This window comes from Juglans microcarpa x Juglans regia, chromosome 3S, assembly GCF_004785595.1.
Source record: "Juglans microcarpa x Juglans regia isolate MS1-56 chromosome 3S, Jm3101_v1.0, whole genome shotgun sequence".
Lineage (NCBI taxonomy): Eukaryota > Viridiplantae > Streptophyta > Magnoliopsida > Fagales > Juglandaceae > Juglans > Juglans microcarpa x Juglans regia.
In genome coordinates, this window is record NC_054599.1 from 4,294,056 (window position 1) to 4,307,378 (window position 13,323).

The window sequence follows — 13,323 nt, forward strand, 5'->3', positions numbered from 1 at the left end:
CTTGTTGTGAAATCAAATGGCTACTATCTCTTTTCCATGTTTTGAGATTTCATTTTCTTCAATACCAGTTCTTTGCTGTGACTACCAAGCAACACTCCATATTGCAGCTAATCCAGTCTTTCATGAAAGAACTAAACACATTGAAATAGATTGTCATCTAGTTAGAGATATGGCTCAAAATAATAATCTTGTAACTTTTTATGTTTCTTCTGAACATCAATTAGTAGATTTTTTTATTAAACCTTTAGTTTCAGATAGATTTTTTAGTCTTCTTCGCAAGCAGAATGCTATTAATCTTCACATTCTAGCTTAGGGGGGCCTATCATCATATATTGTATAAGTTTTATTTAAATCATCTACACTCACATGCACTGTAAGGTAGCATGTGCTTTAGTTAATTTTACTCTAGTATATAAATACTTTGTGTAAATACATATTCAGATCAATGATAATATTCTTGAATTTTCTCCAAATTCTGTCTCGATCTCCACCTCGATTTTCTCTTATTGCATAAGCTTTAAGTGAGCAAATCTCGCGTAATCTTTTATAAAAAGTAAATTCTAATAAAAAATAAAAATAAAAAGTAAAAACTCACTTTTTTCTAATAAAGTCCACTTTTTATGAAAGATTTACGTTAAATTTATATATATACTTAAGAGGTTTAGGTTTATACGAAACATTACTCAATATCAACTATATTTTATAATAGAAATAATTTTACAGTCTCATTTCTTTAAAAAATTTGGATGACTTTCATTTGTCTTGAATAAAAAGAAAAATTAATTGTAAATAATTTTACATATTAATATTCACACTCATTCAATATAATTGATCAAAAATTAAATTTTATTAAAAATAATATTAATTTAAATTTAAAATATAAATTTAATAATATTAATATATAGATTAATATGTAAACTTATTTATACTTAACAAAACTTTAAATAAAATGTTTGTTCGCTGGTGGGTATAAAAGTTCCACTAGTTGAGTGAAGGACGCTCGATTCCTGCCGTTGAATCTCTGAATTATCAGCTGTGATTTTCTTATGCGGCAATAATTAGGAAAGTTGACGTAGGATCTAAAATAATAATAATCAAAGATGAAGGGTCTTGTCCGTTAGTACACCCAGTGTAGCCCCACTAAAAGTACTAAACGACGCCGCATCCTTCTTCTCTCACCATATTTATAGCGTTTGATTGATGGGATATTCAAAAAAAAGGCTTGTCTGTGCAACTGGTAACGGACAATGAAATGATGACTTGAAAAAAAGGAGAGCCAACGCCAAGGATTCTCTGACAATCGTTATCTTCTTCTTCCTTTCCTTGTCGTCGATTCTCCTCCTCTGGATCTCAAGCACTCCAGATCGATGCGAACGTACTTACTTCCCCATCTCCATTAAACTTTATCCATTGCAGTCCCCAATCTCTGTCAGTCCCTCTCTTGGTTTGTCTCCGTCTTTCCCTATCTTCCCTTTGTTAATTTCTTGTCTTTTGTTTTCCTTTTGTGTTTTCTGAAGTTTACATTTGTTTCCTTGCTTTTATGGGAATTTTTTTAGAGTTGAACTGTTGTTTCGTGTGTCATTTTAGCTTCTCTTTGTGATCTTCTTGTTGGATTGCTTCCATTTCTGGTATTTTCAACTTTAATGTATCACTTCTTCCTCGGGTTGCTTTGTGTGCTGATTGTTTTGGGTCTGTTTCTTTGTAGATACCGTATTTCTAGTCTGTTGTGTTTTTTCAGATACAAGGATGTGGATGAATTTAGACAATTTGATATATATATATATATATATAGAGAGAGAGAGAGAGAGAGAGAGAGAAAGAGGAAACTTTCACTCCGCGATCTTTCTGCAGAAGACGTATTTTTATCTTTATTCGATATGAAGCTTCTTCTTTTTTTGAAATAACAGTCATTTGCTTTCATGACAAGATCCATGAACTGTGAGCATTAGGTGGGTTATCCTGTGATTTAATAATTGCATTGGTATTTCTTATGACATGAAGGTATTCCATATGTCCTTTGTAGATTTTTTTTTTTCTCTAGTGAGTACTTTTTCGCTGTGTCCATTGGCTCGTCAAAGTCATAATATTAAAGGGTTTGTCTAGTTCTTTGAGGCCTCGTTCTCTTCTCGGGTGGAAAATTATTTAGTTTCATATCAGGCTAATATTTTCAAGGTGAATGCTCAACCCCAATTATTTCCTGGTATCTAATTAAGAGTATATAAGAAGTTCTATATCTACTTGTCAAAAAAAAAAAAAAAGTTCTATATCTACAAAGTGATCTAACAAAAGCAAACTTACAAATTGACGAACGTCATATCTATTTTGTATAATGGGAACTTTACTATCTAACGTATCATATTAACTCATGTCGGTTTGTAAGTTTATTTTTGTATAATCTCTATGCAAACCAAGTATTTTTCTATCTTTAGTCTGAGCAGTATGCTTCAAAGGAAATTCTTGTTCTCAACCCCTTTCGCTCTAGTTATGGATTTTTAATGTATAGTGTCTTTTCTTTTCTTTTCTTTTTTCATTCTTCCCTTTTTTTTTCCCTTTTTTTTTTTTTTTTTTTTTTTTTTTTTTTTTTTGGGTAAGTTCATGCTGCATGCACTACTGACTTTTCTTAGTGATGTCCTTTAGAGCTGACTTTTAGTACAATACTAGCTTTTACTATTAACTCGACCATGTATACAACTATTTTGGATCATTTAATGCTTCTTATCTTCTGTTTGCTTTGGATAAAGTGTATTGAAATTAATAAGCTTTCGTTACTACTATCATATTTTTTAATTTTAGAGCCATCTAATCTTGCTTCATTTAAGTGATACCCCGTCTTAGCTTCTTTGTCTATTTTTTGTAACTGAACATAGCATGTCATTCACTTAAAGAGAGAAGAAATTTTGCTAATGGGAGTTTCTTTATTAGAATTTGGTTTGAATGTCATATTGTCTGCACCCATCTCTCCTTTACGAGAGATTGGCTTTCCAAGGAAGGTTCTTATGTGGTGAAGATTATGATAGAGTTCTTATTCGCTTTTTTGAGGCTTATAACAAGGATTTGGTGGTGGGATTGAAGATCCTTCACTAGAGAGGCATCTTGGCCGTGGTTGAAGTGTTTGGCTGGCGCTTGGCTGGTGAGAAAAGCCAGCTTTACTAGGATGCTGAAGGACTTCCAGCTTTGTAAGGCCATACATTATAAACTCTGGTTGAGAGAGCTTAACTCCATTTTATTGAATCACTCTCTTCCACTTAGTCTAACAGAGCATCTTCTGTAATGAATGATGCCATCTGGTTAAGAGTTAGTAGTTTGTTAAACATTAATTGAGCAAGGAGCAACATGGCTGCATTGGAGAACTGGTAGGTGATAGAGATGGGAGAGATGGTTACATTTCTATGATTTCAGTCTTGCTTATGAAGTTAACATGATGACTAAGAGGGAAACATCGAGGAGGATTGGAATTTATGTAACTGGAAGTAGATTGAATGCTTTTTTCTTTTTCATTTTGGAACATTACTTGTGTATTCAGTAGGCATGGAACCAAGAAAACTAGAGGAACTCATTCTTTGAAAGTAATTAAAGAAGTTTATGGATTTATTCCCGCTTTATCAATTTCACCATGCTACCAAAAGATTTTTCTGCTTGGAGAGAGCTAGAGCTTGTAGAAAAGTTGGAAAAATAGCACATTATATTCGTGGCTACTCATCAAATATGCTGAAAAAAAATCATTACAGTTATGGTCAAATGCATTTAAAGAAACAATATGGTTTGGTGTGGTCTAACAATAGCCCAAACTTAGAAAGCTAAAGGCTTGTCCCATGTGCTAAAACCTTACTTTTTTTCATTGAAGCTTAGAACCCCATCTTGTATACTTGCTTTTGCATTTTGTTTCTTTTCTAATTCTTCAGGGGTGGGGGTTTTTATTTTTAGTTTTTATGCCGGGGAACCTCTTCAAGGCAGAACTCTTCGGACCCACTCCTGTAGAGTAAATCCCGGTCCCATGCACCACACCCTCAGAAGTTTCCCTGCACGGAACTAGTTAAATCGCTGGCATTTCACCAGGAGCTGTGGCCCCAAATGATTGTTTGCACCCATGAGGTGTTGAATCTTGGACCTTGAAGGGAGTGATACCCCAAGACCAAGGCCTTCACCACTTGGGCCAACCCCTTGGGGTTGGTTGGGGGTTTTGAATTGGGAGAGTAGGCATTTCTACTGTGAAAACATATATCCTGGTGCTAGTTTTGTCTAAGTTATGTTCAGTTGACAAGAAACTTTGTTCTCATCGAGGCTGTACTTGAATGGTTCTTCATCAAATTTTAAGAAATTCTACTTTCACAGAGTAAGATGGGTCAAAAAATGGGAGCATGATGGCAGCAGCAGAAGCAAGAACTGCATGGCAGAAAACAGCTAATCGGTACTTCGTCCAAGAAGATGCCAAAAGGGCTCCCAAGTTCACCTGCTGCCAGTCATCATCTTCAACATCCAAACAGGTTAATGCTGGACCTACCAATACAGACGATGGGCAAGATCACTCTGCCTTGGGTTTTATGCCCCTTAACAGGAACCCTTCATTTTCCAATCTACCCCATGACACAAGATGGTGGCTCCAATTACATTCTAGCTATGGGTACCAAAAGGGTTTAACATATGAACAGTTAAGCGACTTAGAGGCCCGAGTTGATTCCATAAGAGTTGACACTGTGAAATCAACAACAAAGTTTGATGAGGTCCACCCACTAAAAGGAGACAATATTCATCTTGACGATCAGGACAACTGTGATTCTTCTCTTGATATGAAATGTAGAGTTTCTGCCATTTGTATGAATAAAGCTCCTGAAGTCAGAGAGCAAGAGGTAAAGGCTCTATGTAGCAAGAATCCCGAGAAATGTCTTGAACTTATGGGTATGGATCCTTTTAGTTGTCCAGTTTCCAAACAACCTAATGAGTTTTGTTTAGATCCAGAATCTCCATGGATTGGTGGTGATAAGCCTGAGCCATGGTGGCGAATTACAGATAAAGACGAACTGGTCTCCTTGGTCCTCAAGAAGTCACATAACCATATTGAGAATTGTGATCTTCCCGCACCTCAGAAAATGTATGTTAGGACGCACCCATATGCTCACCTCGGGTGCCTTGACCGTGATGAAGCAATGGCGTCATCTTTTGGTTGGGAGGCCCGAACTGGTGGTATTCCCAATAGGAGTCATGCGCAGGGCTGTCCTGGTTCTGGGAAACCACATGGATACCAGGGGGCTTCTTCCGAAGAAGGGTGTTCACAGTATGGATCTGACAAGTCATTCAGGTATTAGTTTAGATTTCCATTTTTCTACTCTGAGATGACACCATCTTGTTGTTTCATCTCACTCACTATAGGAATATTTGTAATTGTATTATTTGTTTTTTTAGCCTAGCATTCAGAACTACATATATATGTTCACACATTAGCTAAGATTCTTGGTGGGCCTTGCATAAAAGCAGTTATAGTAGAAACCACAAGGACAGACAAGTTTCTGAAAGTGACCATGGCAAAGCTCAGTTAATGGAAGCACTGTGCCATTCACAAACACGTGCAAGGGAATCCGAGACAATAGCAAAGCAGATTTATGCTGAGAAGGAGCACATTCTTAAACTCTTTTTCAGACAAGCCGCCCAACTTTTTGTCTATAAGCAGTGGTTCCAACTACTGCTGCTAGAGACCCTTTACATCCAGATTGAGAAGAATGAAGGGTCGGTTTCCACTCTCTTCCCTGAGTTCCTTCCATGGATGCCTTACAAAGGTCAGAAACAGCGAAAGAGCAGGCTAAGGGCTACAAAGGGGAGAAGAGTCGAGGATCGGCGAGTAAGGCATGATATCGCAAAGTATGCTGTTGCTTTTGCATTGGGGTTGAGTATTGTCAGTGCTGGCTTGCTCGTGGGTTGGACCCTTGGGTGGATGTTACCTCCTTTCTAGAAAGGAGTTTCAATCAAAACCCTCTGTTTGTTGTGAAGATTGATTTTTTACAAGGGGAAAGTGGCTGCTTTACATTGATATCATTTGCATGTATTTTCTTGGACTCTTAGGCTGTCTAATGTAAATTCTTTGTTGTACCTTTGCATATAAATGTGATATGTGATGGGTGTATATGTTGGAGGGGGAATGTTGCTTGAGACAGAAACCTTCCCACGTTTCGTCGTGTTTTCATTCGGAGTTCTTTTTTTTTAAAAAAAAAAGATGGGGCAAGTGTTTTTGTTAAATTTCATGATGTTTCAGATTTCGTAGTGGTGTTAGAGACAACCAGCTGCAAAGAACAGAGTGAAACTTTTGCTGACAGTCGTCCAAATGAAAAAGAAAAAAAGAACAGAACTCTATCCATGATATTAAGGGTGCACAGGGACTTAAACGACAGGACTTTCAAGCATTTAGAATGAGTAAACGATTAAATGTCATTTTAATTAAAGTTTCATTTCTCTTCAATTATCAGATCCGACTAGTGCCTGGTGTAAACGGTGTGTAACTGTGTCGTGGTGTTAGGGATTTTGGTCTTGTCCCTAAACACTAAGTCCACGAACTCGTCTTGGTGAGGATGATGACCGAGTGACCTTACCCTCTTGCTTGGTCTTTAAACAATAATGGCAATGAATGATTCCTAGGTTGATGAAGGTTTAGTGTTTGAGTGATGGAATGATGATAATGATGATAGAATGAGTGTTCTAAATGATAATTATGAGTGTTTGATGTAATGTGAACGGCTTGAGGGTTGCCCTTGATGTTGGGGCCTCTTGGATGATGATTAGGGTTTGAATGGAGTAGTGTAGCTAAGGTTTTGTGTGGTGGCTAAAGAGGATTTCGAGATTGAAAGAGATGGACTAGAGTTGGAGTCTTGCATGAGTTGCTAGGGTTTGAGGATGATGTGGATGAATGGGACTATGGTTTGGTGTCTAGGGTTGGCCGACTTTGGGTTTGGTTCACCCTTAGTGTTATGGTGGTTTGGTTTTGGAAGATGATCTTAGTTGACTATATGGATTAGAAGAAGTTGAGAGATTTAAGGGATTGGATTATGGAGATGAGTTGGAGTTTGAATAAGTCTAGGATTGTTCCTTAAGTTTAGGAATTTGAATTTGAATTTGAATTTGAATTTGGCAAGAGTGGTTCCTTGAGTTTAGGGATTTGAATTGAAATTTGAATTTGAATGTGAGGAAGTCAAGACTCCTAAAAAGAATGAGTTTTCTTATAGGCCTTGAGGTGGGCGGCTAAGGTTTGATGGAGGGAAGGCTTATGATGGCCGAATATGGTAAGCAAGGGAATGGAAAGATGCGGGCAATTAGAGTTCCTAAATTATAGGAACACTAATATGGGAAGTGAAGTGGGCCGCTAGGGCAATTCCAATAAGGCAAGTGATTGTCAAATTTGAATGTGACTAATAAGGAAAGTGGGTTAATGCTAGGGCAAAGTGTATGGAGCAAATGATTTATGGAAAATGGATAAACACTTGAGTTGGTCGAAAATTAGGTTTTGATGGATTGGAAGAGCAACAATGAAAAGAACACCAAGAATTCAATGAAGAACACCTAAGAACAAAAGTAATAATACTTAAGAACTTGAATGAACCAAATGATAATAATTCAACAATTGATCCACGGATTTCACAAGAGTTGAATAAACCTAATATATTGAATAAAAATAGAATCATGCCTATCCACGGATTTTAAGGTGATGATGAAACAATAATCAAAAGATAGATAGATGGAACAACACATATTCAAAGAATTGCAAGGTGATGATCCTCTCCTTGGGGTTCACGAATGTCACCCAAGTAGCCCAAGTGCAAAAGCACCGAAGTGTTCACAAGAACAAGCCTAAACCGTCCACAATGGGAAAAAGTGTCAAAATGATCAAAAGTAATTAACTCAATGCCTAAGGGTCCTATTTATAGAAATTACAAAGTGGAAACTCCCAATAAGTCCTTTGGAATATTATTAAATAAAATAAATAAGAAATAAATAAAAATAATAAAATGATAAGGCCTTGCATGACCAATGTGACCCGTGATATGTTTTTGCTCTTGGTGGCCTAAGCTGGCCCATGACATTGGGCTATGGGGCATGGTTGGCACGGCTAGCAGGAATGTGACTGACATGACTAGTGGCTTGGCCATAGGCCAAAACATGGGGTCCTACCACGTGGTCTGCCCACGTCATTTAATAAAACAGTGCGCTTTTCACCATTTTTTGTTCATAATGAAACACACTGTTTCATTTTCCTCTCCCTCTCCCTCTACATTTCATTCCCTCTCTCTCTCTTTCAAAATTTTGTAACCCTAAATTCCTCCCTCTCCCTCTCCTTGCCTCCGACCTCCCTCTCCCTTTCCGATTTCACTCCCTATCCTTTTTCCTCCGACTGACAACTCCGTCTCCCTCTCCCTTTCTATTTCATTCTTTCTGATTTATTTTTTTCCCTTAATTATGATCATTTTTTGTTGTCTACTTCGTTTTTCAACAATTCATTTGGTAGGTACTTTTTCATAAGGTTCTTTATCGATACTCTGCGAGCTGCAAATGATTGGGTTCATGCTTTGTAAATTGTAAGGCTTAGTGTAAGTTGAGTAACAGAAATGGTTTCACTGATCGGGGACTGAGTTGGGTCTGGCAATGGAAATGCAACAAAAAGTATTTTTTTCTTGTTCTGTTTAGAAATGAATTAATCTAGTATTAAATGCATTCGGGGAGGTCCAGTTGGCGGGGGGTTATAGCTTTTCTTGGTTGACTTTCTATTTCTTGGTTGGTGAAAAAAAATATCAAAAAATGAGGTTGGGTTCCAATGTAGACTGTAAACTTGTATTTTTTGACAAAGTAGCTAGGGTGATAATTTACCAAGCTCAACAAGGAGGTTTATAATATAAAGAAAACAATAATTCTAGATACAACCGGGTTTTACACCCGCCTCGGAACTGGCAGTCTGCCACGTCAGCGTGTAATATTAAAAAAAAAAAAACGCAGAAGAAAGAAGGGAAAACCAAAAATAGAAAGAAGGCATAGAGGGAGAGAACGAAAACGAAAGCTTGTTGTTTGTTCGAAACCAGAGAGGAAGAAACTGAAAGAGGTCCCATCGTGCGTTGGATGCGTCTTGCAGTGCCGTAGTGTGTTGGAGTGAAATCGAATCCAAAAATATGCGTTGGGTTGGATGCTGTAGATCAAAACTAGAAAGGGAAAGCATAGAGGTCGTGCGAAACAAGAGAGGTCGTGCAAAACCAGAGAGGGAAACCAGTGGGTTGGGCCGTCGTGCGTTGGATCCATCTTAGCTGTCGTGCGTCTTTGGTCGCCGTCGTTCATCCCGCTTCACATCCTACAAAAAAGAACTATTTGATTCGGTTGAGATTTATTTTTTAGATTTCGCACCCTGCTGTATAGCGAACGCAGAGAGCGAAACCAAGTACATTCTGTTGAGATCCAGTCCTCCTCCGAACATTCTTGGTGAATTTCATCAACAAAAATTTCTTCAGACATTGATATTTTAAAATTTTAAAATTTTTGCCATTGATGGCTTTTGTATTGAACAGGTTGTTGGGTACTTTGACACAAGCACTGCAGAGTTCATGGCCGGATCTGCTTCAGGCCATCATCTAAGTAAAAATCATTTGAAGCATTGGGTAATAACAAGTTATCATATTGTTACTTTTATAGCATTAATGGAGATAGTAGATTTCTGTAGTGGTTTTGAAAGATTTAGAATGCATTAAAAGGGACCCAGAACACACCATTAAAAGAAGCTGAAAAAAATTGAAATCATTTGCTAATCAAAAATTCAGTAGTGGTTTTGAAAAATTTAGAATGCATTCATCTTGTAATTTTTTGCCTCAGATGCAAGCCAAACTCATAAAGTTTGCAAAACATCATGAATTAATGGTTTTTCCTTTTGCATTGATACTTACAAAAAAAATGAACTTCTTGACAACTAAAGCTTAAAGTTCTTTGAAACATGACATGGAACTTGGAAGCTGTTTTTATGTTTTTTATAAGCTTCAAACTCATGTGCATTAACTAGTGTTCTGGTGAACATACATTGGTGGCGCCATTGTTCCTCATGAGAAGATCATAAATTATATTTGTGATATATAGGAAGGAAACAATACTAAATATACTATATATTTATCTAGTTACACATTGATCTAAAAATACTAATTCTTATATATTGATCTAAAAATGATTAACTTGAGTTATATAAATAATATTTATATTTATAATGCATTTGTCTCCCTCTCAGCATGGGAAACGAGAAAGAACAACCATCTACGCTAATACCATCTAGCTCAAATCCCTCATCTGCGATATGTTATATCATTGAATATATCAATAACATTGAAATTTGTTGAGTTGATATTGAAATTTCATAATACATCAATAACTTTATCTAATGACATGTTAGGACATACCATCAACTTATCCAAACATCCCAAATTACATGCATGGTTACTATGGACCAGTGACTGCGTGGTCACAGGCTTTTCTGCCATATCCAGTTGGCAACCAATATCCAATCAACATACAAGTGGTAATATTTATCATGTATAATTTTTAATAAGTTGGCTTCTTTTCAGAAGTTTAATTGCAGTTTTCTTTTTTTTTTTTTTTTTGTGCTTTTTGTAGAATGTTGGTTATCCACTTCAGCATGACATGGAACCTTTGAGCCATCTCATCAATACAAGTTCCGCTCCAGCAAACTAGTCGGTTCAGATGATAATAGACCTGATGGTGGTCAAACTGATGCGCCATGTACATCTAGGTTGAAGAAGGTAATGAGGATAGACCAAATCCACGAGAAACCGAGGATGGCAATGCCGGGTCATCTCAGAATGTGCAGTTGGATTGTGATAATATGATTGAGGAGCCAAAGTCCGGGATGGAGTTTAATTCCCTGAAAGATTTAATCAGTTATTATAAGGAATATGGTAAGAAATGCGGATTTGGGGTGATGACAAAAAGGACTGAGAGGGGAGATGATGAAACTGTTAGATATGTCACCCTTGCTTGTGCCCGTGGTGGGAAGGCCCGGAATAGGACTTTGAATGTCGCCAATCCACGTCCGACAGGAAAGACAGAATGTAAGGCAAAGATCAACGCGTTAAAAACTAAGGAAAAGTTTCGGTTGACTACAGTTCATAACATCCATAACCACGGCCTCAGTCCAAAGAAATCTTGGTTCTTTAGATGTAATAGAAAAGTGAGTGATGCCGTAAAAAGGGTCTTAGAATGAATAAGAACTTTGGATCTCTTGTTGTTGGTGCGAGTGGTTTTGAGAACCTCCAATTTTTAGAAAAAGATTGTCATAATTATATAAACAATGCAAGACATCTAAGACTTGGCGCAGGTGGTGCAGGAGCGCTTCAAGAGTATTTTTCACGTATGCAATACAAAAATCCTGGGTTTTTTTCGTTGATGGATTTGGATGATAATGGAAGGTTAAAAAATGTCTTCTGGGCAGACCCCCGTAGTAAAGGAACCTACAAATATTTCGGGGATGTGGTCACATTCGATACCACATACCTGACGAATAGATATAGGATGCCCTTTGCACCATTTGTTGGTATAAACCACCATGGGCAATCAATTTTGTTAGGAGCAGGCTTGATTTCTAGTGAGGATACCGAGACCTTTGTGTGGTTATTCCAAACCTGGTTGCAGTGCATGGATGGTATACCTCCGAAAGCTATAATCACTGATCAGGACAGAGTCATGAAAAATGCAATCGCTATTGTTTTTCCCAAAAGCCGACATAGATTTTGTCTATGGCATATATTGAAGAAAGTTCCTGAAAAGTTTGGCTCCTATGAATCATACAAAAGTAGAATGAAAAATGACCTAATGAAATGTGTGTATGACACCCAAAGAGTTGAAGAGTTTGAGAAATGTTGGGATTATTTAATTATCACTTACAACTTGCATGAGAATGTGTGGTTGCAAATTTTATACACTGAGTGTGAGCATTGAGTTCCGGCATTCTTGAAAGAGTATTTTTGTGTTGGAATGAGTACGATGTAGTGGAGTGAGAGTATGAATGTCTTCTTTGACGGTTATGTTCATGCTAAAACAAACTTGAAAGAGTTTGTCAACCAATTTGAGAACGCATTAAAAAAAAATTGAGAATGAAAATGCCGCGGACTTCCACACATTTAATGTCACAATTCCCTGCATATCTAGATCTCCGATTGAGAAGAGGTTTCAAGATTTGTACACTAATGCTAAATTCAAGGAAGTTTAGTATCAAGTTACTGGCATCATCGTTATGGATCCAAAGTTACTTAAGAGGGATGATGCAGTACGTACCTATTTGCTAGAGGATGAAGTTCGTTTGGAAGAATTCACTAAGCTGGTGACGCATTATGTGGACTTTACTGAGGAAGATGCATCTGCAAAGTGTTCTTGTGGTTTATTTGAGATGAAGGGCATATTGTGTCGGCACATTTTGGTCGTATTCAAATGTAACGGGATTAAATCTTTGTCAGATAGGTACATTTTGGATCGATGGAAAAAGGAGATAAAAGAAGATACACCTTGATGCTCAGCAGCTATGACAAAGGGGAGCAGTGCGTAGATTGTAATAGATATTCAAGTCTGCTGAATATCTGTTATCAGATGATCACTCATGCAGCGGGTTCGAAATCTAATACTAAGGATGCAACTACTAAGTTATATGCGATGATTGACTTGTATAGTGCCAATCAAGAACCCCCATCAATGACCCAAACGGATTCCAATGTCGGTTGTATGACAAAGGACACAACCACAATTGGTAGTTTTAAGCAAGTACTCAGTCCACGTGTTGTGCGAGAGAAAGGCAAACCCCCATCTTTGAGAAAAGCATCCAGGATGGAGAATGACATGCGGAAAGCTAAAGCAAAGACAAAAAGCACACCAAGAAATGGAAAACGTAAAGAGGTGCAGATATTTAATACTTGGTTCTTATTTATATTTTATAAATGCAACTATCACTAATGTATCTTGTTGTTTCTTACTTGATTAATAGCGCGATGGAGGAGATACACCAGTCCTAAGACATACATGCAGGAATTTATTCCTTACTCCAAAGATCAATATGTCAAATGTTGGTGGCGTCCAGGTATATTGGGTTTTTTTTATTTTTCACACCCTAATATTTGGCTGTGAGTTAACAAGTACTTCTGACTAGGCTGTTCCAAAAAGCGCAGCTATTGGCATCAATGGAACCCAAAACCAAGAAACAATGTTTCAAAGTCAAGAAAGTGTAAGTGGATCCCAAGTGTTTTCGATATATTTAATTCTAAAGATCGACACCATATTAGTAATTAGGTTTTTTTGCTTATAGCTACAATTTGG

General features: G+C 37.2%; 1 protein-coding gene across 5 annotated transcripts; it reads left to right on the forward strand.

Moving 5' to 3' along the window:
- Nucleotides 1–1,211: 1,211 nt before the first annotated feature.
- On the forward strand, nucleotides 1,212–6,191 carry LOC121258512. Of its 5 annotated transcripts, none has more exons than XM_041160043.1 (3): nucleotides 1,212–1,375; nucleotides 4,333–5,296; nucleotides 5,470–6,191. In XM_041160043.1, the coding sequence occupies exons 2-3, from the start codon at nucleotides 4,359–4,361 to the stop codon at nucleotides 5,942–5,944; spliced, it is 1,413 nt and encodes a 470-aa protein (XP_041015977.1). In that variant the 5' UTR covers nucleotides 1,212–1,375; nucleotides 4,333–4,358; the 3' UTR covers nucleotides 5,945–6,191. The 5 variants fall into 5 exon arrangements, with proteins under 5 accessions (XP_041015977.1, XP_041015980.1, XP_041015975.1 ...); XM_041160046.1 differs by having other exon boundaries at nucleotides 5,473–6,191; XM_041160041.1 differs by lacking the exon at nucleotides 1,212–1,375 and adding an exon at nucleotides 2,574–3,176.
- The last annotated feature ends 7,132 nt before the right edge of the window (nucleotides 6,192–13,323 follow it).

Excerpts from the sequence above, each read along its gene's own strand:
- LOC121258512 (XM_041160043.1), top strand. The coding sequence starts at position 4,359 with ATGATGGCAGCAGCAGAAGCAAGAACTGCATGGCAGAAAACAGCTAAT. Across the intron at positions 5,297-5,469 it reads GGATCTGACAAGTCATTCAG|CAGTTATAGTAGAAACCACA; the intron begins GTATTAGTTTAG and ends CTTGCATAAAAG.